General features: G+C 41.2%; 1 protein-coding gene across 4 annotated transcripts; it reads left to right on the plus strand.

Annotated features, from left to right (window-relative positions):
* The first annotated feature begins 91 nt into the window (after positions 1 to 91).
* Positions 92 to 25,777, plus strand: LOC309610657 (serpin B3-like). 4 transcript variants are annotated; one of them, XM_082353758.1, is made up of 8 exons: positions 92 to 219; positions 960 to 1,149; positions 19,646 to 19,702; positions 21,082 to 21,210; positions 21,525 to 21,642; positions 22,750 to 22,892; positions 23,194 to 23,349; positions 24,940 to 25,777. In XM_082353758.1, the coding sequence occupies exons 1-8, from the start codon at positions 119 to 121 to the stop codon at positions 25,348 to 25,350; spliced, it is 1,305 nt and encodes a 434-aa protein (XP_082209884.1). In that variant the 5' UTR covers positions 92 to 118; the 3' UTR covers positions 25,351 to 25,777. The 4 variants fall into 4 exon arrangements, with proteins under 4 accessions (XP_082209884.1, XP_082209885.1, XP_082209883.1 ...); XM_082353759.1 differs by lacking the exons at positions 19,646 to 19,702; positions 21,082 to 21,210; positions 21,525 to 21,642; ... (1 more) ...; positions 23,194 to 23,349; positions 24,940 to 25,777 and adding exons at positions 1,789 to 1,845; positions 3,225 to 3,353; positions 3,668 to 3,785; ... (1 more) ...; positions 5,337 to 5,492; positions 7,086 to 7,916 and having other exon boundaries at positions 96 to 219; XM_082353757.1 differs by lacking the exon at positions 960 to 1,149 and adding an exon at positions 18,809 to 18,998 and having other exon boundaries at positions 104 to 219.
* Positions 25,778 to 26,976: the final 1,199 nt, after the last annotated feature.

Genomic DNA, 26,976 nt, shown 5'->3' on the forward strand with positions numbered 1-26,976 from the left:
CGAGAATAGAACAATAATCTTGCCTTTACTCATAGAGACTTCATGCTCATGAAGGTGATGGGTAGCCTGATGAAGAAATCAGAAGCTGCTTTACTTGAAATACCAGTTGTTGTGAGGAATGGGAGGCAGCAAGAGAGAGTTATATAGTCCAGACCTGACCATTCACGGCGCATCAGCTCACAGGCTGTCTGCCCACCTCTGCTTCCTCCAGGCTCACAGGTAAGTGCTTCCAGCAGCTCTGATTGACTACATGAATCCTTCCTGAAAATAATAACAATGATGTGTGCTACATCATTTATCTAATTTGTTTTGTCTGATTGTATTTTATTCTTTAGCCAGGGCAAAAGTAAAACAATTTTTCATCTCCTTTAATCTTTAGGTAATTTATTTATTTCCAAAAACCAAATGCTCCCTTAAGAGGAAGTGTGATTGGGGGGTAGGATGTCCAGTACCCACAGACCCCTCAAGGAAAAGGCATAGAGGGGCCTCATGGGAGATGGTGGGATGTTACACGTCAGTCTTTGCCTTGGGTCTGTTATAATGCGTTTTCTACCCAGTCTTAGTACAGCCAGTAAGGAAGAAAAGATATTCTATTAGTTTTCACAGAAGTTTTCTTCTCCTTTTTTTTTTTTTTTTTTTTTTGCCGCACCACACGGCATGTGGGATCTTAGTTCCTTGACCAGGGATCAAACCTGCGTCATCCTGCACGGGAAGTGCAGAGTCTTAAGAACGCTGCCAGGGAAGTCCCCACAAAAGTTTTCTTTAAATACTATTTCCATAGTCTTCTAATTATGAAGTATTTACATGTACATTGAAAAAAGCTTTAAAAGTAAAAGGAAGGAAGCTATAGATTTCAGAATCCCACAACCCACATATAAGGCATTTCTTATGAAAATTTTATTACAGACTAAACTTCCCTTCAAAAAACTCATTATAAAATAAATTTGATGCTTCTCCAGGAATTCCAGACCACATCAAGCCACCATGGGTTCACTCGGTGAAGGAATCAACCACTTTGCAGTCGACCTGTTCCAACAGATCAGACAATCAGGGAGGGAAAATATCTTCTTTTGCCCTTTGAGTATCATGTCAGCCTTAGCCATGACTTCCTTGGGGGCCCGAGAACACACGGCGTCACAAATCCAGAAGGTAAGTCGCAGCTTCCTTTCCATTTACCAGTTTGTCCTGGTTTCTCTGTCGGCTTCTGTGCAGATGATCACAGATCTGGCTGTCCCCAGGGGTAGCACAGCAAGCTGCAAACTCCCCATGACTGGGCGGGCACAGAGCTGTGGGAGCATATGTTCTCCCCCCAGTGATCCGCCCCATCTCTTCCCTGTGCCGAGACTTCCTTTGGGAGCTGGGATGAACCCTACAACTGCCCAATGACCACAGGTGAGGCTTTAAATGGTAGAGTTCAGGTAGAAGTGGTGCATTGACTAAAATCCATGGGAGTCATCTTTACATGTTTCCTCAGCAATGGATGAAAAATGAATCAGGATTCTTTGAACTGGCTGGTGATCAACCAGCTTTGTGCTTTTCACACGCAGGTTGTGTTTTTCAAGGAGCAAATGCTTGCATGGAACATTTCTTTGTTCTTTTTCTTTCTTTCTTTTTGGGTTTGTTTTTTTTTTTTTTTTTGATTTGGCATTTTCTTTTGTTTGTTTGTTTGCATTCTTTCTTTCCTTCCTTCTTTCTTTCTTCCTTCCTTCCTTCTTTTCTTTCTTTTTTATTTACTCTGGGGTACATAGATCTCTAAAGTTTCCTTGTCCCACTCTCTGTCTCCTCCAGGTCCTGCACTTTAATGAAATCACAGAGAACAAAAAAGGAGGAACTACAGTTGATCCTGTGAGTCACAGAGCATTGAATTTAGAAGGAGATCACATGTCCAAGAGGGTCAGAGTTTAAACTGGGAATTTCAGATAAACAGGGAAAGGCCAATTTTTAGGGGACATCTTAAGCAAAATAGATTGGACAGAGTTGTTTCTCATATCATATTATGTACTTATTTATTTTATATATTTGTTTTCTTGAAAGAAGAGTAGCATGTTCTTAAGAGCAAGGGTTCTGAAACCCAAAGGAGCTTCAAACTGAAAAATGGTTTTTGTGCCATGCCATTCAGCTGGCAGTATCTCACTTCCCCAGCCAGGGCTTGAACCCGGGCCATGGCAATGAAAGCCCGGAATCCTAACCACTAGGCCGCCAGGGAACTCAGGAGCTTCAAATTGTGCTCTTCTGTTCAGGAATGGGGAACGTGGCAAAATACAACTGCTCTGAGCTGCAATTTGACTTCATACAAATTAACTAGGAGCAATAAAGAGTCTGCTGCAAGACATGCAACTACATGTGAAACCGGACAACAGTGCCTGGATGACAGAAATCCCCATAAACGTTATGTATTATTATTATAGAATAATAATAACTATAGTAATCACAATATGTTGCTAAAATTATATAATTTTAATTAACCCCTAAATTAGAGTAAGAGCAATAAGCATATGATCAACTATATTTTGGAAAATGATTGAGTGAGAATTATGGTTGGTAGCCTAAATAGTCCAAAACTCTTAGTTAGCAAGTGGAAGGTTCTAGTTGAGATAAGCGTGAGTTGAAAAATTGGCTCTGTCTCCTTGGAGAAGTCTCTTAGTTCTCTGAACTCTCTTGTTTTCATGTCAATTGAACTAAAGACTTAGAGATGCTGATGTACAGCTCTTAGCAGTGTACCAGAGACATACTGCTCCTACTTCAGAGTGACTGGCATAATGAACAGCCAAAGAGCACAATCAAGGGGTCTTAGAAAGTAATCCCTCCAAGGAGTTAAACAGGACTACATGCCATAACATAGGGCAATATACAAATTTCATGTTCTCATAGAGTTGATGACTGTTAGAGATGCACTATGGTTCTAGCTCAAAGGAGTTTAAGTTTTAGCTGGTCCCAAAACATTTGAGACAATTAAAACACAATCCAATAGTGGAATGGTGCTGCATCTCTAGTTCAAAAGAGAAAAGACTGGAGTGTGTTAGAGCAGGAAGGAAGAATTATCTGGAAGATTGAATGGAAGGATTATGAAGGGTACTTCCGGTAAAATACACCATATATGGGGAGATAGCAACCAATGTCGTCCGTGGGGATACCAAACTCTAGGGACGGAGCTCACAGACCTATGGGGGTGTAGTATTTACGTACAATGAGAATCCAATGAGCTCACTTTCTGGTGTTTGAAGGTTGAAAAGCCAAGATATATTCATCATCAATTTCAAAACCTTCTGACTGACTTAAAGAAATCCACTGATGCCTATGAGCTGAACATAGCCAACAGGCTCTATGGAGAAAAGACTTTTCTGTTTCTGCAGGTAAGTTTCATGACCTGTCACACCTTTGGTCTGCATCCTGGGTCCTCTGATCCCATCTCCTAATGGGGGAGGGGGAGGCAGAGGAGCCTGGCTGACCCACATGGGGAGAATTTGCCCCAGGGACATTCAGCTCCTGGACCACGACGCCCCCCACCAGAGTGTCCCAGAGCCTGACAACCCACTGGGGAAGTGGGCATAAGGATTGTTTCAGGTACTCTCTTTGGTCATCACTGAACACAGTTTAATCTGGGAATACCTACACAGTTACTGACAAATTATTCTTAATCCCTCCTTTCTTCCTGCCCATGCCATAGGCATACATGGATAATGTTAAGAAATTTTACCTAGCCAGTGTGGAATCTGCTGATTTTGTCAATGCTGCAGAAGAAAGTCGGAAGATGATTAATTCCTGGGTGGAAAGCCAAACTAATGGTAGGTTATGAGAGAGTCACTCCTTAAAAATCACTGTAGAGTCCCCGCTGTGTGTGAACGCTGTGCTGGCCCCTGCATGGGGTGCCAGGAGCCGGGGTGAGATGAGATTACAGAAGATGGAGGAGGGCACTGCAGAGGGTGGAATGGTCCACGTCAGTGTGGAGAGAAACAAGGGGAGCCCAGGAGGGATCCCAGGACCAGCTACCTGGAAACTCAGCTGAGTCTGTGGGTGACAGTATCTCTATGGATCCCAACTCTCTGCCAAACTTCATGTTGATTCGCATTTTTTCTGTAAATTCAAGGCTGAACGTCTGGATTGTGATCCCTAAGAGATAATATTAAAAGGGTTCCCTTATCCTTTGTTAACTGGGAAACGAGCCGCTCTCCTGCAAACCACCCTTCCTGCCATCTGCAGCAGGAGCAACCTGACCACTTCCCCATCCCCGCATCCTGCAGGGATGCTCACAGCTGTCCTCCCCAACCACGGAAGGCGGCTGGATGATGTCTCCATTCCATGCACCATATCCTACCTCCCATCCTAAATACAGGCCAAACCTACAGCAACTCAACCTGGCAAATGAAGACAAAGTCACCCCGGGAAATGGTGTCTGAGTACATGTTTTCAATTTTAGCGTTCATGTCATTTGTCCTAAAGAACATTCAGGCCCATTTCCTCTGAGTAGTGAGTTCAGTTTGAAAAAATAGAAAGCAAAGAAGAAAGTGAAGAAGAAAAGAATAGAAGGAAGGATGGAGGAAACAAGGGAGGGTGGGGGTTATTGAGGGGACAGGGAGGGTGGTAGGGAGGGAGGGGGAAAACTGACCAGTGGAAAGATCAGCTGACATCAGTTCATCAGAATTCAGTGTGAGGTGACTGATGTCACCACAGAGACCAAACACGTTCCCAGTCAGAAGAAGGGGGGTCTGCATGAGGGCGACTCCGTCAGGCTGGCGCCATGAGGAAAGCTTCACCTTGTGAACAATCGGGCACAGAGTCCCTAATGTGGTGATTTGTGTGAATATTTAATCATCAGTTGTAACTCTCCAAGCATCTTCCAGACAAACCACTTGTGCCTTTCATGACAAACCTTTGCTTTTCTTTCTTTGCAGAAAAAATCAAGGATCTCTTTCCCAAAGACTCTCTCGGTAGCTTGACCGTTCTGGTTCTGGTGAACGCAGTCTATTTCAAAGGGCAGTGGTGCCAGAAATTTAAGAAAGAAAATACTGGGGAGGGAAAATTTTGGCTGAACAAGGTATTGTCTATAAATTATGTATATAATATAACATAGCTACACATTCAGTGTGAAATTTAAATACCTAGTGATTAATATATAGGTGCTGCGGGTAGAAGACAGAATTTGTCAAGGCTTATTTTCTTGTCTTTTTTTTTTTTAACTTTATTTCGTTGGGAGTCCTTGAAGAAACTCTTGTCTCTAATTCACAGATTTCCGAGATCATATCTTAGAAGGGGGATGTGTTTGGTATTACAATAATATTATCTTTCTTTTTGACTTATGCTCACTTAGCATTTTTTGCCACATGAATTTATTGCAGGACACAAGCAAATCTGTGCAGATGATGAAACAAACCGATGATTTCAATTTCACGTCACTGGAGGACATGCAAGTCAAGATCCTGGAAATACCGTACAAAGGCCAAGAGCTAAGCATGATGGTGCTGCTGCCCAATGAACTAGATGGTCTGCAGAAGGTAAAAGCTGGTACCTCCAATGCTGCCTACTATTGCTAAAATTCCTAGTGAGACACTGCTCGTACGGGCTGCTCATAGACTGGTGCTAGTGGCTGGCAGAGCTCAAGCAAAGAACAAAAAAATAAAATCAATACGTTAGGGATCATAGTATGATACAAATAGTGTATCTGTACCTCACAGGTCACATTACTCTTCTGATGAAACTATGGAATGTCAGTTCACAAAAAAAATATACCTAGATACACACAGAACTATTTTGCAACCATAAGAACCTCTGATATATTCCAGTCCACTCATTTGAAGACAAGGAAATTAACACTCATACATAGGTGACACATAGAAATATTTGCAAGTTCACTCACAAGTAAAATAAGGAAATTAAAAAAACAGAGTGATTACATATTGCCCACTAATTCACAGTGCTTCTGTAGACCGTGGACAAATAGATTATCTTGATGCCCACTTTTCAGTTTTGAAGTATTTGGTCCCTAAGTGCTCAAAATGGGCCAAAGCCTCATTCAGAGCCTCATTGCTAAGATTTCAAAAAAGGGGGTGATTATAGAATTTTCTTATTAGCATTGTTATAATAAAGTTAATATGTAAAAATATCAATAACAATATCTGGCATAAAAGGACATTCTATAAAACACCATAAGCAATTACTATAATAGTCGATGATGATGCAGAAGCGGCAGTAAACTTGCCACACTCAAAATACATATCTCGTAACACTGGAAACTGGAAATTCTTAGGGAAAGCAACATGGCAATAAATGTGAAGAGTCATCAGAATATTTCTGCTTCAGCTCTAAATTCCCCATTATCAATGACATAGGGAATCTCAGTGCTAGGATTTTATCCTATAACAACAAGTCTAAACAGGGGAAAAGCTTTTGGACAGAAGTGGCTCAAAATAATGAAAAATTTTAAATGAGGAAAAATGGTACATGTTTGCATTACCTTAGGTTAGGTTAGGGACTGACATGCAGTGAATGCTTAAAAGATATTAAGTAAAGATTTATATACTGAGTATCAATTTAATGATAGTATTAAGTAACAATGTAAACTTGATTAGAGAAACATATATCCATACAGGAAAAGTTTACAAATAAATGAAGAAAGAAAAAGGAATAAAAGTAGGCTATACGCTGTAAATGCACTATGTAAAAATTTATGGACAAAAGAACATTGACAAGAGGTTATTTGAAAGTGAAGTACGAAATAGAGAACAAGCCTAAGAAATGGATGGCTCATCTTCTACAACTAATTTTATTTCACCATTCTGTTGCATATATGTGTGCATATATATTATACATATATACATTTGTATAGATATTGATGCATATGCATATATTATTAATGTGTACATATATACATAAAAATAGCAAAGTCATGAAAATATAAGAACATTTATTTGATTATATAATATATATTCAGGACTCTGTTATTTTTACCTCCTCAGATAAAACCATATCAACTGAATCTCCTGTATTTATGTTTACTGTTAAAGGATTTCCACGTTTCAATCCAATGTTAAGGGGGGCTCCATGTCCACTGACAATCGTGCCAGTTTTCCCTTTTTCCATTGTTATAGCTTGAAGATCAACTCACTGCTGAGAAGTTAATAGAGTGGACGAGCCCACAGAATATGAGGGAGAGACAAGTGAATTTACACCTACCTCGGTTCAAAGTGGAGGAGAGCTATGACCTCAAGGCCACGCTGGAAGCCCTGGGGATGGTGGACGCCTTCAATAAGGAGAAAGCCGACTTCTCAGGCATGACCGGGAGACGAGATCTGGTGGTGTCAAAAGTCCTCCACAAGTCCTTTGTGGAGGTGAATGAGGAGGGCACGGAGGCCGCAGCTGCGACTGGAATAGAAGCTGTTCATTACTCAAGTAGAATTCCAGACAGTTTCCATTGTGACCACCCTTTCCTGTTCTTCATCAAGCACAACAAGACCAACAGCATCCTCTTCTACGGCAGAGTCTCTTCCCCTTAGATGTGATTAGCCAGTGGCTACACTCGGGGGACATTCACAGAGCTGTTCCCGAACCTTGATTGCTGGAAGTAACAGGTTCTCTTTGATTCATTTTCCTTTCCAAACTCATAGTCATCACTAAGAATGTGTTGGTTGAAATACCATGTCTGTCTGTCTCTCTCTTTCTACAAACCCATGTAAACCTGCTCTGTCTCCCCATGGTAACTCCTCTTCGGACAAGATGTTCAGTATATTCTAAAAGGTTATTTCAACACTCTATATTCTACAAAGTTTGAAATATCATACCTCCTATTTCAGAAATTATATCTACTATTCAAAACTATTCACTTAGACACATTTATTTGAATTTAGGTGATATATGGGACCCTTACATGTCTAAATTTTTTGATTTTGTGAAATGCATTATCAATAAAACAATGACTTATTCTTCTCATTCTTTTTTTTAACATCTTTATTGGAGTATAATTGCTTGACAGTGTTGTTTTAGTTTCTGCTGTATAACAAAGAAAATCAAAGTGAATCAGCTATATGTATACATATATTCCCATATCCCCTCCCTCTTGCCTCTGCCTCCCACTCTCCCGATCCCACCCCTCTAGGTGGTCACAGAGCACCGAGCTGATCTCCCTGTGCTGTGTATGCAGCTGCTTCCCACTAGCTATCTGTTTTACATTTGGTAGTGTATATATGTCAATGCCACTCTCTCACTTCGTCCCAGCTTACCCTTCCCCCTCCCTGTGACCTCAAGTCCATTCTCTACGTCTGTGTCTTTATTCCTGTCCTGCCCCTAGGTTTGTCAGAACCTTTTTTTTTTTTTAAGATTCCATATATACATGTTAGCATATTTGTTTTTCTCTTTCTGACTTACTTCACCCTGTATGACAGACTCTAGGTCCATCCACCTCACTACAAGTACCTCAATTTTGTTTCTTTTTATGGCTGAGTAATATTCCATTGTATATATATGCCACATCTTTATCCATTCATCTGTCGATGGACACTTAGGTTGCTTCCTTGTCCTGGCTATTGTAAATAGTGCTGCAGTGAAAATTGTGGTACATGACTCTTTTTGAATTATGGTTTTCTCAGGGTATATGCCCAGTAATGGGATTGCTGGGTCATATGGTAGTTCCATGTTTAGTTTTTTTAGCAACCTCCGTACTGTTCTCCATAGTGGCTGTATCAACTTACATTCCCACCACAAGTGCAAGAGAGTTCCCTTTTCTCCACACCCTCTCCAGCATTTATTCTTTGTAGATTTTTTTGATGATGGCCATTCTGACCGGTGTGAGATGATACCTCATTGTAGTTTTGATTTGCATTTCTCTAATGATTAGTGATGCTGAGCATCCTTTCATGTGCTTCTTGGCCATCTGTATATCTTCTTTGGAGAAATGTCTATTTAGGTCTTCTGCCCATTTTTGGATTGGGTTGTTTGTTTTTTTGATATTGAGCTGAATGAGCTGCTTGTATATTTTGCAGATTAATCCTTTGTCAGTTGCTTCCTTTGCAAATATTTTCTCCCATTTTCTTGTCATTTTTGTCATTTGTTACTTTTCCTTTCTTCTTCTTTTGAGCAAAGTGCAAGTGACCCACCACACGTAGAAAAGGTAATTTAGAAATACATTATCATATATGAAAATTCAAAATTGTAGAGCATGATGAGGTTGAAGAGGTGAGCTGTTACCAAAACATGAAATGCTCTGTAACCCATGTCAAGAATTTAAGAGTCTAGAACTCAGAACTGGGATATGAACTGGTAAGTAATAGAGATGATATAAATTTTAGAGATACTGAGAGAAATACGGTAACTGTAGCTAAAGGCAAAGATGGGATCATACTGGGAGAGAATAAAGTGAGAAGAAAGGAATGCCAAGATATGACCCTGAAATACACCAAAATATAAAGGACAAGGATTGACAATTGTTATTTTCTAAAACATAACTTTTCTTAGGGCAGGAAAAATCTTTTGCAGGTGATGGATATACTTAATACATAGATTAGTATGATGGTTTCACATATGTATACACATCTCAAAACTCATGAAGTTGCATACATTAAATATGTACGGCACTTTCTATATCAATCATACATCAATAAAGTTATTTTTGAATGGAAAGTAGTAAAAATCAACATGTTATGTGGTTTTAAAAATAAAAATAAATATAATAGAAGTGTAATAAAGAAATACATGTAAATACAAAATACCTCCCCACAAGATACCACCTCGTCCCCATTGGAGTGGCCAAAGTTAAAACACAAAGACTGGTCAAACCCCGTGTGGAGAGAACGTAGATCAACCAGAGCTCTCCTACACCACTGGTTCGGACCCAAAAGCTGCAACCACTTCAGAAAACAGTCATGCAATTTTATTTGTTCCAGCTTTATTGAGATATAATTGACCCATAACATTGAGTGAGTTGAAGGTGTACAACGTGTGGATTTGACACACTTATTTTCTGCAAAATGGCCACCACCACAGCTTGGGCTGACACCTCTATCACATTACCATTTCTTGTTTGTGAGTTGTTTTTGTTCAAGGAGAGGTGTCTCATTGTTGACCTCTGAGGGGGAGTGGAGGCTGGGGTCTCCTACACTGCCATGTGGGTGATGTCCCTCCAGAAAATTGTAAATCTTCATGGCTGAGCAATGCAATTCTAGAGAAAGTCTTCCTCAAGTGTACAAACAGACATGCATCAGTACTTTCTTACAAAGTTAAACGTATACTGATACAGTAATTATGATCCAGTTATTCCACACCTTGATTTTACCCAAGGCATGTAAATACATTCGCCACAAAAGGACTAGTATGCAAATGTTCATTGAAGCCTTATTTTAACAACCAAAACGCTGGCAAGACCTCAAATTTTTAACAGCTGGTGAACAATTACAAACAAAAGAATTGCACTTAGAGGTAAACAGGAAGAAACTACTGATTCCTGCAGCAACATGGATAAAACTCCCACACACTATGCTGTGCAAAAAAGAAGCTGAACAGAAAATGTACATGTTATATAATTCCACTTATATGACAATTTTATACTATGAGTGAGAGTAGTTACATCTCATTACAAGAGAGACCTTCGAAACGGAGCAATACGATCATGGGAAATACGAAGGAAAAAATACAAAAATTTAATGAATACTTATTAAACACGAAATCTAATATTTTATTGAAATACCATATCTTGATGAGATGAACCGCAGCATAATTTCTCTGTGCTTTTTCACTTAAGATAAATATGGATACTGCTAAATACTCATTGGTTCTGCGTCTGACATAGAATCTTGAACTTTGTTAATAGCAGGTTGAGTCATTAAACATTTTTAGAGATGAAATAAATGAGGAGTCACTTCCATAGGAGAAAATATTTATGATGGGATTGATGAAACGGATTTTTTATATTAGTTGAACAATACAAACCATATCGGCATGAAATTTCATAGGTATTCTTCATGGCTTTTATCCAAAATATCTTAAACCTCTATAACCCAGTAAACTTTCCAGTTTTTTGGTATTTCTTTTTTTATATATATCTTTATTGGAGTATATTTGCTTTACAATATTGTGTTAGTTTCTGCTGTACAACAAAGTGAATCAGCCATATGTATACATATATCCCCATATCCCCTCCCTCTTGAGCCTCCCTCCCACCCTCCCTGTCCCACCCCTCTAGGTCATCACAAAGCACCGAGCTGATCTCCCTGTGCTATGCGGCTGCTTCCCACTAGCTATCTATTTTACATTTGGTAGTGTATATATGTCAATGCTACTCTCTCACCATGTCGCAGCCTCCCCTTCGCCCCCTGTGTCCTGAAGTCCGTTATCAACGTCTGCATCTTTATTCCTGGCCTACCACTAGGTTCATCAGTACCAGTTTTCTAGGTTCTATACATATGCGTATGCATACGGTATTTGTTTTTCTCTTTGACTTACTTCACTCTGTATGACAGACTCTAGGTCCATCCAGCTCACTCCAAATAAACTCAGTTTCATTCCTTTTTATGTCTGAGTAATAGTCCGTTCTGTATATGTGCCACATCTTCTTTATCCATTCATCTGTCGATGGACACTTACGTTGCTCCCATGTCCTGGCTCTTGTAAATAGTGCTACAGTGAACGTTGTGGTACATGACTCTTTTTGAATTATGGTTTTCTCAGCGTATAGCCCAGTAGTGGGATTGCTGGGTCATATGGTAGTCCGATTTTCTTGTGCCTGATTAAGTATCAGGAACAGCAGAAAAGAATTTGTCATGTGTAAACACATGGGTGGAAAAAGCATTCTTATTTTCAGTAGTTTTTGAGGTGCTCTTCTGGTTGAGTCTCCAAAGGAACCCAATCTAGACAACAGTGAAAGAGAAGAAGAAGTTATGTTATTACTGAAAAATTGTCATTACTCCCACTGTCACCTTGCCTTAATTTATGTATATTCTTAATTCAGAATGCCTAAATGCGAGCTAAAATACTACCCTTCTGACATCCCACTCTTCACACGTTATAGGAATCGGTAAAAAATAGGGGAGGCAGAAGCCCTATGAGTGGGTTTGTGTGTCTTGATTAATCAGTAAAAGAGCTTTGTCTTTGTTGCTCCCGGGCACCTCTCATCAGTAAGATGTGAAGGAGGTGACAATTTGTTTTTCTTTTGTGAAATGCGGTAGAGTAAGGAAACCTGCCGCTGTGAACACAGGACATTTTTAGGCAGATAAATTTTGGGGAGGAGAACACACACACTTGCGATGTTGAAAATCTCATACAATAGAAACAGCTCTGCAGGCAGCGTTAGAATCACTCTCATGTGAAGACCACTGTTTTAGAAGCCGTTGGCCTTAGCGGGAGCCTCCCACCCTCACATACAGGGAACTGTCATGGTTCCATGACGCACCGTCCACTTCAGCGGCTTCAGTCTCTCCTTCTCCCTGTCCAGTTTCCTCCCTTCTAAGCTCTCTCACCCTCTCTTTCTCCCTCTCCTTCTCTCCCTGCCACCCTACTCTCTCCCTTAACATTGTTTTTCAATTTCTGCTGAATGACTTTCCCACGCCCATCATAACAAAGCAGCTGATCCCACAACTTGTCACAATAGCTACTAAGCACCACAGCCTCTGATGTCCCAACACCCGTCTTACACCTGCACTTCACGTCTTACCTCCATCCCGAATTTGGTGCTACATGTGCCTTGCCCTACACCACTCCCCCATCTCCTCTCAGCACATTTCTTCTCAATATGGGACCAACCTGATCCCAAAAATTCCATTCCAAGATGTTTTTCCCAAAGCCATTTACTTACCGTAATAGTCAAGGCTCTAGCAGAAAACAAATGACACAGTCAAATTGGGTAATTCAGGAAAGTTTAACAAAGGGACTATACAAAGTATGGTCAGGGCTAAGAGAAACCAAGAAAGGATGGTGAAGCAACCCATGGCTAGCAACTGTAGGGAGACATTGCCACCCCTAGAAGCACATGGCAAGGGCAGGAATGGTGACCAAAATCCAGAGAAAGTAGCTGTAGCTGCAGAAAAGCTGCCCGATAAGATCTGCAGCCTTTGGTAAAGAAATGCAGCCATTGTGTGGCAACCTCGCTGAGAGGAAGCAGGTGACCGAGCGCCCTGCACTCATCCAGCTGCGAGTCTACTCTTGCTTCCTCTCACAGGCCAGATGCAAGGTTCCCTAGAGGAGAAGGACCCGGATTATGTCTCCCAGCATCTCTGCCTTCTAGGACCAGGGGAGGTTGAGCCAGTGAAGGGTGAAACTGGAGAAGCAAAATAAAATCCCCAGCACACAATATCCCATGTAATCAAATTCCTTCTTCCCTCTAGAACTCTCCATCTCCATTCATACTCCAGTGACAGGCATCAGCGATAATTAATGTCTCCTTATATGAAAAGCATATCCAAATAGATAAGAAAGCTCATGGATCCAATTAACAAAAGGACAAAAGACATGACAAGATTTTCACAAAGGAGGAGCTTCAACAGGAATAGAGATGTAACATAAAATAAGCATGGATTCCGTCCCATGCCTATGGAATAAAAGTTTTGAAGTCACCCAGAACACTGGACACACTTGGCAAGAAGAGCAAAACCATAAATGGTGGAGGGGCAACTGATTTTTAGTGAATATCAAAGAATAACATACAAGATGGTAGGTGGGCACAGGGTAAAATACCTGCATGGCCAGAAACTGGAAAAGGGACACTGAGACAGAGAGAGAACAATGGCTAGAAAAGATAGTGGAAACAAGAGAACCAGAGGACCATGTTTTCTTTTCTTTACAGTATGTAATGGGAGAATGAGGAGCTGCCCATAAGGAGAGATCAAGGGACATGCAGTCATGGGGAAAATCCATATTTCAGATAAAGCAAGGAGGAAGCGGCTCAGTCACAGGAAAAGGGAGAAAATACAATAGGTTTATTGGCAGCAGAACAGGAAAGACAAGATGAAACAAGAGGGACTTGTAAGAGATCAGAAGGTAACAGAGTTGAATGGTGATGAGCACAGAGTAGGATGAGTGTCATGGGTGGAGTTGGAGGCATGGAAATGGGGGGGACAGGTGGAGATGACATGAATTGTCTCGATCTTCCATGACATACCTACATGTGAGACCATTCCCTAACTCACGAAAATCAAGGCAAAACTGATTCATCCTGTTTGGATGTTATTCACAACGTACATATGTATATCTACATCTATATCTGTAGTGGATACTGTAATTGGCAGATATCCAATTACTGGATGCTCAAAGGATCTTCTCCAATAACCAGTTTACCTGCAAACAGGAACAACAACCTATTTTGCAAGAAGGAAGAAATAAAATGCACCCTAGGAAGGGCAATTCAATAATGCTGACATATCTTCACACCCTTCACAAGGAAGTAAGATATAGAAAAACAGAAGAGCTATTTCTTAACCCACCTATAAAGGAACTGGAAACAGCAGGATGGTTCCAGAAAGTGTCATTTGCTCTTCAGTTGTATTGGGTTCGTGGATTCCTAATGACAATGATATTGGTGTATATTTAAGAAATACCCAAAGACATAGGTTGGCCAGTACTGATTGCAAAAATTTCTGAGAATTGCTGAGTCTCCTATGACACTGTATGACATCACGGTGTCATAACCTTGTCTATTACACGCCAGAAGCACTTTTCATAAAGAGGGCGAAAAAAGCATGACATGGTTTCTTATTTGAAGTAACCCAAGTTCTCTCTAAATCTATGCAAATTCCTGGTCCTTATCAATTAGTGCCTTTTCCTCAAAGCCAACCTCTGCATGACAAACCTCCGTAATTTAGTCACAGGAAGAATCAGCTTAGTCAGTAGTTCCCTTGAGTCCATTTGTCCTACTTTGTCCCCCTGTTGCTTCCTCCAGGCCCAGGCTGAGCTTCTTGCTACTGTCTATGGAGGTCAGATCCCTTTCTCTTTGAGCCCAAAGAAACCCAGTGGCCTGTGATGCAACCTTGACTAGAAGTTCCTATTCCTCGTGTTTGTCATTTTTCATCTTGGATCTTGTCTTACTTCCCTCTATTTTGGGACTTAATTCCTTCATCAAACGCCAACAGTGTACATCCTCACTCAGCCCCACCCGGTCCCAGCTCAGGGATCATTGGCCTACAGTATCACTCAGGGGTCACTGCACACATATCGACAGAGGAGCCCTAAGAGCAGCAGGGCTGGGGGCTGGGGGATCAGGCAGAATCATCTTTCAGGTTGAGAAACACAGATCTCCTCTTCCCTTCACCTCGTGTCTCCATCCCCTGTGCTTCTGGGACCTTGTTGTAGGTGAATCTTCCTGTGAATAAGCGACGTGCTGAGACTACAGACTCTGTTCCTGGCAGGTGTTAAAAAGGACCAAAGACGGTAACAAGTGCTGGAGACCTGCAGAGAATCAGAACAGCACAAACACGTGCTGCCATCATAGTCTGGTGGGAATATAAATGGTGCAGCTTCTGGGGAAGGCAGTCTGGCAGTTCTTCTAAATCAAACATAGACTTGCCATTGACCCAGGGTTTCACTCGTAGGTAAATGCTTGAGAAATTACAACACACGTCAACACTGAAATTTCTGCATGAGGGTTCATGTCGGCATTACTCACAATAGTACACAAAACCCAAATGTACATCCACACATGAATGGATTTTTTAAAAGTGGTACTTCATACAATGGTGCATAATAGAGTCATATAAAGAAATGCACCATTTTATACTGCAACATGGATGAACCTTGAGAATATTATACTGAGTGAAAGGAGCCTGATAGAAAAGGCCACACTCTGTGCAATCCCATTTATATGAAACATCCAGAATAAACAAACCCATAGAAACAAGAAGTAGATTAGTGGTTTCCAAAAACCGGGGGGAAGAAAGAACTATGTAGGGAGCTTCTCTGCGGAGAAATGAAATTATTCTGGAAAAGATCATGGTGATAGTTGCACAACCTTGTCACTGGCCTAAAAACCAATGACTTATACATTTTTAAAAGCTGAAACTTACACTACAGACATTTCTTGGGATCGACGGGAGACTGATTCAAGGACACCCCAAGGATTCCCAAATACAGGAATGCTCAAGTACCTTATATAAAATGGCACATAACCTACATACATTCTCTTTACACTTTAAATCATCTCTCGATTTCTGATAATACCTAGTACAATGTAAAGGCTACGTAAAGAGTCGTAAATATGAAGTAAAATAGTTGCTGGTGTGGGGCAAATATAAGGATTGTTTTTTGGAACTTTCCGGAACTTTTTCCCGAATATTTTCCATCTGGTTGACTGACTCTGTGGGTGCAGAACCCATGGATATGGAGGGCTGACTGTATGTGAGTGATAATCTCTGTTGGAAAGCTGCTCCACGGTACAAACATCCCACACCTGTGGCAGGGGAGATAGTGGGCCAGATACCCTGGAAATGCAACCCTCCCCCCTGACAGCCATGCCACAGGGAGCAGTGTCCTCTGGAGAAAAACACTTCCTTTTCTCCATCTTTTTTTCCCCTCTCAAAGTGATCCATTTCTACCAAATTCCAGCTGGATAGAGCAGTGTGAGGGAATGGAAAGTGAGCACCTGACCCTCTCTCAGAGTCACACCCACCGAGGAAACCAGCCCAACTCCACTCCCCACTCTCTGCCCCTGGTGGTCTCTGGATGGAGCCCTAAAAGAGTGTCTGAACCCCAGCCTTCCCTCCTAGTGACTGAGGGGCCCACAGGGGAGCATTTGGGGGACCCATTCCCACCACCTCAGATTTTGCAGGAGGACATTATCTCTTTTGAAAGTTCAGAAGAAACAGGTTCTTGTCATTTAGACACAAGGAGTTATGTCACTAAAAGAGCAGAGTCCGTCAACAGACTGCCCTGTGGGGCGTGGACACACACACAGCTTCCTGAACCAGCTGCCTGCCTGGATACCTCACCTGTGCACTTCACTAACTTAGAGACCTGGGCTTCCACTCAGCCACTCTGGGCCCCATCTCTGTCATCTGTGAAATGGGGAGAACAAAGGGATCTGCCTGAATAAGGTGTTAAAGAGGGAAATGAGTGAATACATACCCCCCTCAGTAAAACTCAACTGTTTTTAATATTATTCTGCTATGAGATAGCCATGCCCCGAAGAGAATACAGCTCCAATGATAAGAGACTTAACCATGGCATTCAAAAGAACACTTTTCCCTGCTTTTTTCTCAAAGGCATTTGACTCTGTTTTCAAGACCACGAATTTGAAGATGGTGTAATGAATAGCAGTCTAACCGAGAAATGTGATAATTCTGGGGGTCAAACAATTTATTTTTCTGATACATCTTTGTACAAAAAATTGGAATACTGCCACCAAAATGGCCCCTGTTTGGATCCATTGTCCTTCTCACTGAGAGCTGATTACACTGCAGGAAAATGAGCTTCCCACTGACCGTAGAAGTCATTGGCCATCTGGGATTGGCTTCAAGGGGCATGGGGGTCACAGGGAGGACCACGGCCAAGGTCCAGCCTTTAGGGGAAGGCAAATGATGCCTGTTCTCCAACTACTGCTGAGACACTTCGCCAGTATCTCTTAAGTTGAGAATTGGAGCTATTTTCCTGGTTATACAGAATAATTCTGAAGGAAATGGTCAGGTTGGAGAAGCCCTTTCAGAACATAAAATAGAAAATATAAGCTTTTTAATTGTTGGTGTTAGAAGTGGTCTTAAAGACAATTCAACATGTAAGACAAGAAAGATATTTTAAGGATTATTTCTGCTTGGGCACAGTAGCTCATGGCATGTGAAGAAGTTACAATTTAACTTTATTCTCCTTGGTGTTGGAAAGGCACCTACATGCATTTCATATGAGCCAGTGATCGCAGGTCACAATTTCTTCTGCAGGTGAAAAGGACGTACGAGAATAGAACAATAATCTTGCCTTTACTCATAGAGACTTCATGCTCATGAAGGTGATGGGTAGCCTGGTGAAGAAATCAGAAGCTGCTTTACTTGAAATACCAGTTGTTGTGAGGGATGGGAGGCAGCAAGAGAGAGTTATATAGTCCAGACCTGACCATTCACGGCGCATCAGCTCACAGGCTGCCTGCCCACCTCTGCTTCCTCCAGGCTCACAGGTAAGTGCTTCCAGCAGCTCTGATTGACTACATGAATCCTTCCTGAAAATAATAACAATGATGTGTGCTACATCATTTATCTAAATTGTTTTGTCTAATTGTATTTTATTCTTTAGCCAGGGCGAAAGTAAAACAATTTTTCATCTCCTTTAATCTTTAGGTAATTTATTTATTTCCAAAAACCAAATGCTCCCTGAAGAGGAAGTGTGATTGGGGGGTAGGATGTCCAGTACCCACAGACCCCTCAAGGAAAAGGCATAGAGGGGCCTCATGGGAGATGGTGGGATGTTACACGTCAGTCTTTGCCTTGGGTCTGTTATAATGCGTTTTCTACCCAGTCTTAGTACAGCCAGTAAGGAAGAAAAGATATTCTATTAGTTTTCACAAAAGTTTTCTTCTCCTTTTTTTTTTTTTTTTTTTCCGCACCACACGGCATGTGGGATCTTAGTTCCTTGACACCAGGGATCAAACCTGCGCCATCCTGCATGGGAAGTGCAGAGTCTTAACCACGCTGCCAGGGAAGTCCCCACAAAAGTTTTCTTTAAATACTATTTCCATAGTCTTCTAATTATGAAGTATATACATGTACATTGAAAAAAGCTTTAAAAGTAAAAGGAAGGAAGCTATAGTTTTCAGAATCCCACAACCCACATGTAAGGCATTTCTTATGAAAATTTTATTACAGACTAACCTTCCCTCCAAAAAATTCATTATAATATAAATTTGATGCTTCTCCAGGAGTTCCAGACCACATCAAGCCACCATGAGTTCACTCGGTGAAGCAATCATCCACTTTGCAGTCGATCTGTTCCAACAGATCAGACAATCAGAGAAGGAAAATATCTTCTTTTCCCCTTTGAGTATCATGTCAGCCTTAGCCATGACTTCCTTGGGGGCCCGAGAACACACGGCATCAGAAATCCAGAAGGTAGGTCGCAGCTTCCTTTCCATTTACCAGTTTGTCCTGGTTTCTCTGTCGGCTTCTGTGCAGATGATCACAGATCTGGCTGTCCCCAGGGGTAGCACAGGAAGCTGCAAACTCCCCATGACTGGGCGGGCACAGACCTGTGGGAGCATATGCTCTCCCCCCAGTGATCCGCCCCACCTCTTCCCTGTGCCGAGACTTCCCTTGGGAGCTGGGAAGAACCCTACGACTGCCCAGTGACCACAGGTGAGGCTTTAAATGGTAGAGTTCAGGTAGAAGTGGTGCACTGACTAAAATCCATGGGAGTCATCTTTACATGTTTCCTCAGCAATGGATGAAAATGAATCAGGATTCTTTGAACTGGCTGGTGATCAACCAGCTTTGTGCTTTTCACACGCAGGTTGTGTTTTTCAAGGAGCAAATGCTTGCATGGAACATTTCTTTGTTCTTTTTCTTTCTTTCTTTTTGGGTTTGTTTTTTTTTTTTTTTTTTTTTTGATTTGGCATTTTGTTTTGTTTGTTTGTTTGTTTGCATTCTTTCTTTCCTTCCTTCTTTCTTTCTTCCTTCCTTCCTTCTTTTCTTTCTTTTTTATTTACTCTGGGGTACATAGATCCCTAAAGTTTCCTTGTCCCACTCTCTGTCTCCTCCAGGTCCTGCACTTTAATGAAATCGCAGAGAACAAAAGAGAAGGAACTACAGTTGATCCCGTGAGTCACAGAGCATTGAATCTAGAAGGAGATCACATGTCCAAGAGGGTCAGAGTTTAAACTGGGAATTTCAGATAAACAGGGAAAGGCCAATTTTTAGGGGACATCTTAAGCAAAATAGATTGGACAGAGTTGTTTCTCATATCATATTATGTACTTATTTATTTTATATATTTGTTTTCTTGAAAGAAGAGTAGCATGTTCTTAAGAGCAAGGGTTCTGAAACCCAAAGGAGCTTCAAACTGAAGAATAGTTTTTTTGCCATGCCACACAGCTGGCAGGATCTCACTTCCCCGGCCAGGGCTTGAACCCGGGCCATGGCAATGAAAGCCCGGAATCCTAACCACTAGGCCACCAGGGAACCCAGGAGCTTCAAATTGTGCTCTTCTGTTCAGGGATGGGGAACATGGCAAAATACAACTGCTCTGAGCCACAATTTGACTTCATACAAATTAACTAGGAGCAATAAAGAGTCTGCTGCAAGACATGCAACTACATGTGAAGCAGGACAACAGTGCCTGGATGACAGAAACCCCCATAAATGTTATGTATTATTATTATAGAATAATAATAACTATAGTAATCACAATATGTTGCTAAAATTATATAATTTTAATTAACCCCTAAATTAGACTAAGAGCAATAAGCATATGATCAACTATATTTTGGAAAATGATTGAGTGAGAATTATGGTTGGTAGCCTAAATAGTCCAAAACTCTTAGTTAGCAAGTGGAAGTTTCTGGGTGAGATAAGCGTGAGTTGAAAAATTGGCTCTGTCTCCTTGGAGAAGTTTCTTAGTTCTCTGAACTCTCTTATTTTCATGTCAATTGAACTAAAGACTTAGAGATGCTGATGTGCAGCTGTTAGCAGTGTACCAGAGACACACTGCTCCTACTTCAGAGTGACTGGCATAATGAACAGCCAAAGAGCACAATCAAAGGGTCTTAGAGAGTAATCCCTCCAAGGAGTAAAACAGGGCTTCATGCCATAACATAGGGCAATATACAAATTTCATGTTCTCATAGAGTTGATGACTGTTAGAGATGCACTATGGTTCTAGCTCAAAGGAGTTTAAGTTTTAGCTGGTCCCAAAACATTTGAGACAATTAAAACACAATCCAATAGTGGAATGGTGCTGCATCTCTAGTTCAAAAGAGAAAAGACTGGAGTGTGTTAGAGCAGGAAGGAAGAATTACCTGGAAGATTGAATGGAAGGATTATGAAGGGTACTTCCGGTAAAATACACCATATATGGGGAGGTAGCAACCAATGTCGTCCGTGGGGATACCAAACTCTAGGGACGGAGCTCACAGACCTATGGGGGTGTAGTATTTACGTACAATGAGAATCCAATGAGCTCACTTTCTGGTGTTTGAAGGTTGAAAAGCTAGGATATATTCATCATCAATTTCAAAACCTTCTGACTGACTTAAAGAAATCCACTGAGGCCTATGAGCTGAACATAGCCAACAGGCTCTATGGAGAAAAGACTTTTCTGTTTCTGCAGGTAAGTTTCATGACCTGTCACACCTTTGGTCTGCATCCTGGGTCCTCTGATCCCATCTCCTAATGGGGGAGGGGGAGGCAGAGGAGCCTGGCTGACCCACATGGGGAGCATTTGCCCCAGGGGCATTCAGCTCCTGGACCACGACGCCCCCCACTGGAGTGTCCCAGAGCCTGACAACCCACCGGGGAAGTGGGTGTAAGGATCGTTTCAGGTACTCTCTTTGGTCATCACTGAACACAGTTTAATCTGGGAATACCTACATAGTTACTGACCAATTACTCTTAATCCCTCCTTTCTTCCTGCCCATGCCATAGGCATACATGGATAATGTTAAGAAATTTTACCTAGCCAGTGTGGAATCTGCTGATTTTGTCAATGCTGCAGAAGAAAGTCGGAAGATGATTAATTCCTGGGTGGAAAGCCAAACTAATGGTAGGTTATGAGAGAGTCACTCCTTAAAAATCACTGTAGAGTCCCCGCTGTGTGTGAACGCTGTGCTGGCCCCTGCATGGGGTGCCAGGAGCCGGGGTGAGATGAGATTACAGAAGATGGAGGAGGGCACTGCAGAGGGTGGAATGGTCCACGTCAGTGTGGAGAGAAACAAGGGGAGCCCAGGAGGGATCCCAGGACCAGCTACCTGGAAACTCAGCTGAGTCTGTGGGTGACAGTATCTCTATGGATCCCAACTCTCTGCCAAACTTCATGTTGATTCGCATTTTTTCTGTAAATTCAAGGCTGAACGTCTGGATTGTGATCCCTAAGAGATAATATTAAAAGGGTTCCCTTATCCTTTGTTAACTGGGAAACGAGCCGCTCTCCTGCAAACCACCCTTCCTGCCATCTGCAGCAGGAGCAACCTGACCACTTCCCCATCCCCGCATCCTGCAGGGATGCTCACAGCTGTCCTCCCCAACCACGGAAGGCGGCTGGATGATGTCTCCATTCCATGCACCATATCCTACCTCCCATCCTAAATACAGGCCAAACCTACAGCAACTCAACCTGGCAAATGAAGACAAAGTCACCCCGGGAAATGGTGTCTGAGTACATGTTTTCAATTTTAGCGTTCATGTCATTTGTCCTAAAGAACATTCAGGCCCATTTCCTCTGAGTAGTGAGTTCAGTTTGAAAAAATAGAAAGCAAAGAAGAAAGTGAAGAAGAAAAGAATAGAAGGAAGGATGGAGGAAACAAGGGAGGGTGGGGGTTATTGAGGGGACAGGGAGGGTGGTAGGGAGGGAGGGGGAAAACTGACCAGTGGAAAGATCAGCTGACATCAGTTCATCAGAATTCAGTGTGAGGTGACTGATGTCACCACAGAGACCAAACACGTTCCCAGTCAGAAGAAGGGGGGTCTGCATGAGGGCGACTCCATCAGGCTGGCGCCATGAGGAAAGCTTCACCTTGTGAACAATCGGGCACAGAGTCCCTAATGTGGTGATTTGTGTGAATATTTAATCATCAGTTGTAACTCTCCAAGCATCTTCCAGACAAACCACTTGTGCCTTTCATGACAAACCTTTGCTTTTCTTTCTTTGCAGAAAAAATCAAGGATCTCTTTCCCAAAGACTCTCTCGGTAGCTTGACCGTTCTGGTTCTGGTGAACGCAGTCTATTTCAAAGGGCAGTGGTGCCAGAAATTTAAGAAAGAAAATACTGGGGACGAAAAATTTTGGCTGAACAAGGTATTGTCTATAAATTATGTATATAATATAACATAGCTACACATTCAGTGTGAAATTTAAATACCTAGTGATTAATATATAGGTGCTGCGGGTAGAAGACAGAATTTGTCAAGGCTTATTTTCTTGTCTTTTTTTTTTTTAACTTTATTTCGTTGGGAGTCCTTGAAGAAACTCTTGTCTCTAATTCACAGATTTCCGAGATCATATCTTAGAAGGGGGATGTGTTTGGTATTACAATAATATTATCTTTCTTTTTGACTTATGCTCACTTAGCATTTTTTGCCACATGAATTTATTGCAGGACACAAGCAAATCTGTGCAGATGATGAAACAAACCGATGATTTCAATTTCACGTCACTGGAGGACATGCAAGTCAAGATCCTGGAAATACCGTACAAAGGCCAAGAGCTAAGCATGATGGTGCTGCTGCCCAATGAACTAGATGGTCTGCAGAAGGTAAAAGCTGGTACCTCCAATGCTGCCTACTATTGCTAAAATTCCTAGTGAGACACTGCTCGTACGGGCTGCTCATAGACTGGTGCTAGTGGCTGGCAGAGCTCAAGCAAAGAACAAAAAAATAAAATCAATACGTTAGGGATTATAGTATGGTACACATAGTGTATCTGTACCTCACAGGTCACATTACTCTTCTGATGAAACTATGGAATGTCAGTTCACAAAAAAAATATAACTAGATACACACAGAACTATTTTGCAACCATAAGAACCTCTGATATATTCCAGTCCACTCATTTGAAGACAAGGAAATTAACACTCATACATAGGTGACACATAGAAATATTTGCAAGTTCACTCACAAGTAAAATAAGGAAATTAAAAAAACAGAGTGGTTACATATTGCCCACTAATTCACAGTGCTTCTGTAGACCGTGGACAAATAGATTATCTTGATGCCCACTTTTCAATTTTGAAGTATTTGGTCCCTAAGTGCTCAAAATGGGCCAAAGCCTCATTCAGAGCCTCATTGCTAAGATTTCAAAAAAGGGGGTGATTATAGAATTTTCCTGTTAGCATTGTTATAATAAAGTTAATATGTAAAAATATCAATAACAATATCTGGCATAAAAGGACATTCCATAAAAGGCCATAAGCAATTACTGTAATAGTCGATGATGATGCAGAAGCGGCCGTAAACTTGCCACACTCAAAATACATATCTCGTAACACTGGAAACTGGAAATTCTTAGGGAAAGCAACATGGCAATAAATGTGAAGAGTCATCAGAATATTTCGGCTTCAGCTCTAAATTCCCCATTATCAATGACAGGGAATCCCAGTGCTAGGATTTTATCCTATAACAACAAGTCTAAACAGGGGAAAAGCTTTTGGACACAAGTGGCTCAAAATAATGAAAAATTTTAAATGAGGAAAAATGGTACATGTTTGTATTACCTTCGGTTAGGTTAGGGACTGACATGCAGTGAATGCTTAAAAGATATTAAATAAAGATATATATACTGAATATCAATTTAATGATAGTATTATGTAACAGTGTAAACTTGATTACAGAAACATATATCTATACAGGAAAAGTTTACAAATAAATGAAGCAAGAAAAAGGAATAAAATAGGCTATACGTTGTAAATGCACTATGTAAAAATTTATGGACGAAAGGACATTGACAAGAGGTTATTTGAAAGTGAAGCACGAAATAGAGAACAAGCCTAAGAAGTGGATGGCTCATCTTCTACAACTAATTTTATTTCACCATTCTGTTGCATAAATGTGTGCATATATATTATACATAGATACCTTTGTATACATATTTATACATATGCATATATTATTAATGTGTACATGTATACATAAAAATAACAAAGTCATGAAAATATAAGAACATTTATTTGATTATATAATATATATTCAGGACTCTGTTATTTTTACCTCCTCAGATAAAACCATATCAACTGAATCTCCTGTATTTATGTTTACTGTTAAAGGATTTCCACGTTTCAATCCAATGTTAAGGGGGACTCCATGTCCACTGACAATCGTGCCAGTTTTTCCTTTTTCCATTGTTATAGCTTGAAGATCAACTCACTGCTGAGAAGTTAATAGAGTGGACAAGCCCACAGATTATGAGGGAGAGACAAGTGAATTTACACCTACCTCAGTTCAAAGTGGAGGAGAGCTATGACCTCCAGGCCACGCTGGAAGCGCTGGGGATGGTGGACGCCTTCAGTGAGGGGAAAGCCGACTTCTCTGGCATGACCGGGTCACGGGATCTGCTGGTGTCGAAAGTCCTCCACAAGTCCTTCGTGGAGGTGAATGAGGAGGGCACGGAGGCCGCAGCTGCCACTGGAGTAGAAGTTGGTGAAACTTCACTTGGAATTCCAGAAAGTTTCCATTGTGACCACCCTTTCCTGTTCTTCATCAAGCACAAGAAGACCAACAGCATCCTCTTCTATGGCAGAGTCTCTTCCCCTTCGATGTGATTAGCCAGCGGCTACACTCGGGGGACATTCACAGAGCTGTTCCCGAAAATTGATTGCTGGAAGTAACAGGTTCTCTTTGATTCATTTTCCTTTCCAAACTCATAGTCATCACTAAGAATGTGTTGGTTGAAATACCATATCTGTCTGTCTCTCTCTTTCTACAAACCCATGTAAACCTACTCTGTCTCCCCATGGTAACTCCTCTTCGGACAAGATGTTCAGTATATTCTAAAAGATTATTTCAACACTCTATATTCTACAAAGTTTGAAATATCATACCTCCTATTTCAGAAATTATATCTACTATTCAAAACTATTCACTTAGACACATTTATTTGAATTTAGGTGATATATGGGACCCTTACATGTCTAAATTTTTTGATTTTGTGAAATGCATTATCAATAAAACAATGACTTATTCTTGTCATTCTTTTTTTTAACATCTTTATTGGAGTATAATTGCTTGACAGTGTTGTTTTAGTTTCTGCTGTATAACAAAGAAAATCAAAGTGAATCAGCTATATGTATACATATATCCCCTCATCCCCTCCCTCTTGCCTCTGCCTCCCACTCTCCCGATCCCACCCCTCTAGGTGGTCACAGAGCACCGAGCTGATCTCCCTGTGCTATGTATGCAGCTGCTTCCCACTAGCTATCTATTTTACATTTGGTAGTGTATATATGTCAATGCTACTCTCTCACTTCATCCCAGCTTACCCTTCCCCCGCCCTGTGTCCTCAAGTCCATTCTCTACGTCTGTGTCTTTATTCCTGTCCTGCCCCTAGGTTCATCAGAACCTTTTTTTTTTTTAAGATTCCATATATACATGTTAGCATATTTGTTTTTCTCTTTCTGACTTACTTCACCCTGTATGACAGACTCTAGGTCCATCCACCTCACTACAAGTACCTCAATTTTGTTTCTTTTTATGGCTGGGTAATATTCCATTGTATATATATGCCACATCTTTATCCATTCATCTGTCGATGGACACTTAGGTTGCTTCCTTGTCCTGGCTATTGTAAATAGTGCTGCAGTGAAAATTGTGGTACATGACTCTTTTTGAATTATGGTTTTCTCAGCATATAGCCCAGCAGTAGGATTGCTGGGTCATATGGTAGTCCGATTTTCTTGTGCCTGATTAAGTATCAGGAACAGCAGAAAAGAATTTGTCATGTGTAAACACATGGGTGGAAAAAGCATACTTAGTTTCAGTAGTATTTGAGGTGCTCTTCTGGTTGAGTCTCCAAAGGAACCCAATCTAGACAACAGTGAAAGAGAAGAAGAAGTTATGTTATTACTGAAAAATTGTCATTACTCCCACTGTCACCTTGCCTTAATTTATGTATATTCTTAATTCAGAATGCCTAAATGCGAGCTAAAATACTACCCTTCTGACATCCCACGCTTCACACGTTATAGGAATCGGTAGAAAATAGGGGAGGCAGAAGCCCTATGAGTGGGTTTGTGTGTCTTGATTAATCAGTAAAAGAGCTTTGTCTTTGTTGCTCCCGGGCACCTCTCATCAGTAAGATGTGAAGGAGGTGACAATTTGCTTTTCTTTTGTGAAATGCGGTAGAGTTGGGAAACCTGCCGCTGTGAACACAGGAGATTTTTAGGCAGATA

The sequence above is a fragment of the Balaenoptera borealis genome (assembly GCF_965194805.1).
Source record: "Balaenoptera borealis genome assembly, chromosome: 14".
Classification (NCBI taxonomy): domain Eukaryota; kingdom Metazoa; phylum Chordata; class Mammalia; order Artiodactyla; family Balaenopteridae; genus Balaenoptera; species Balaenoptera borealis.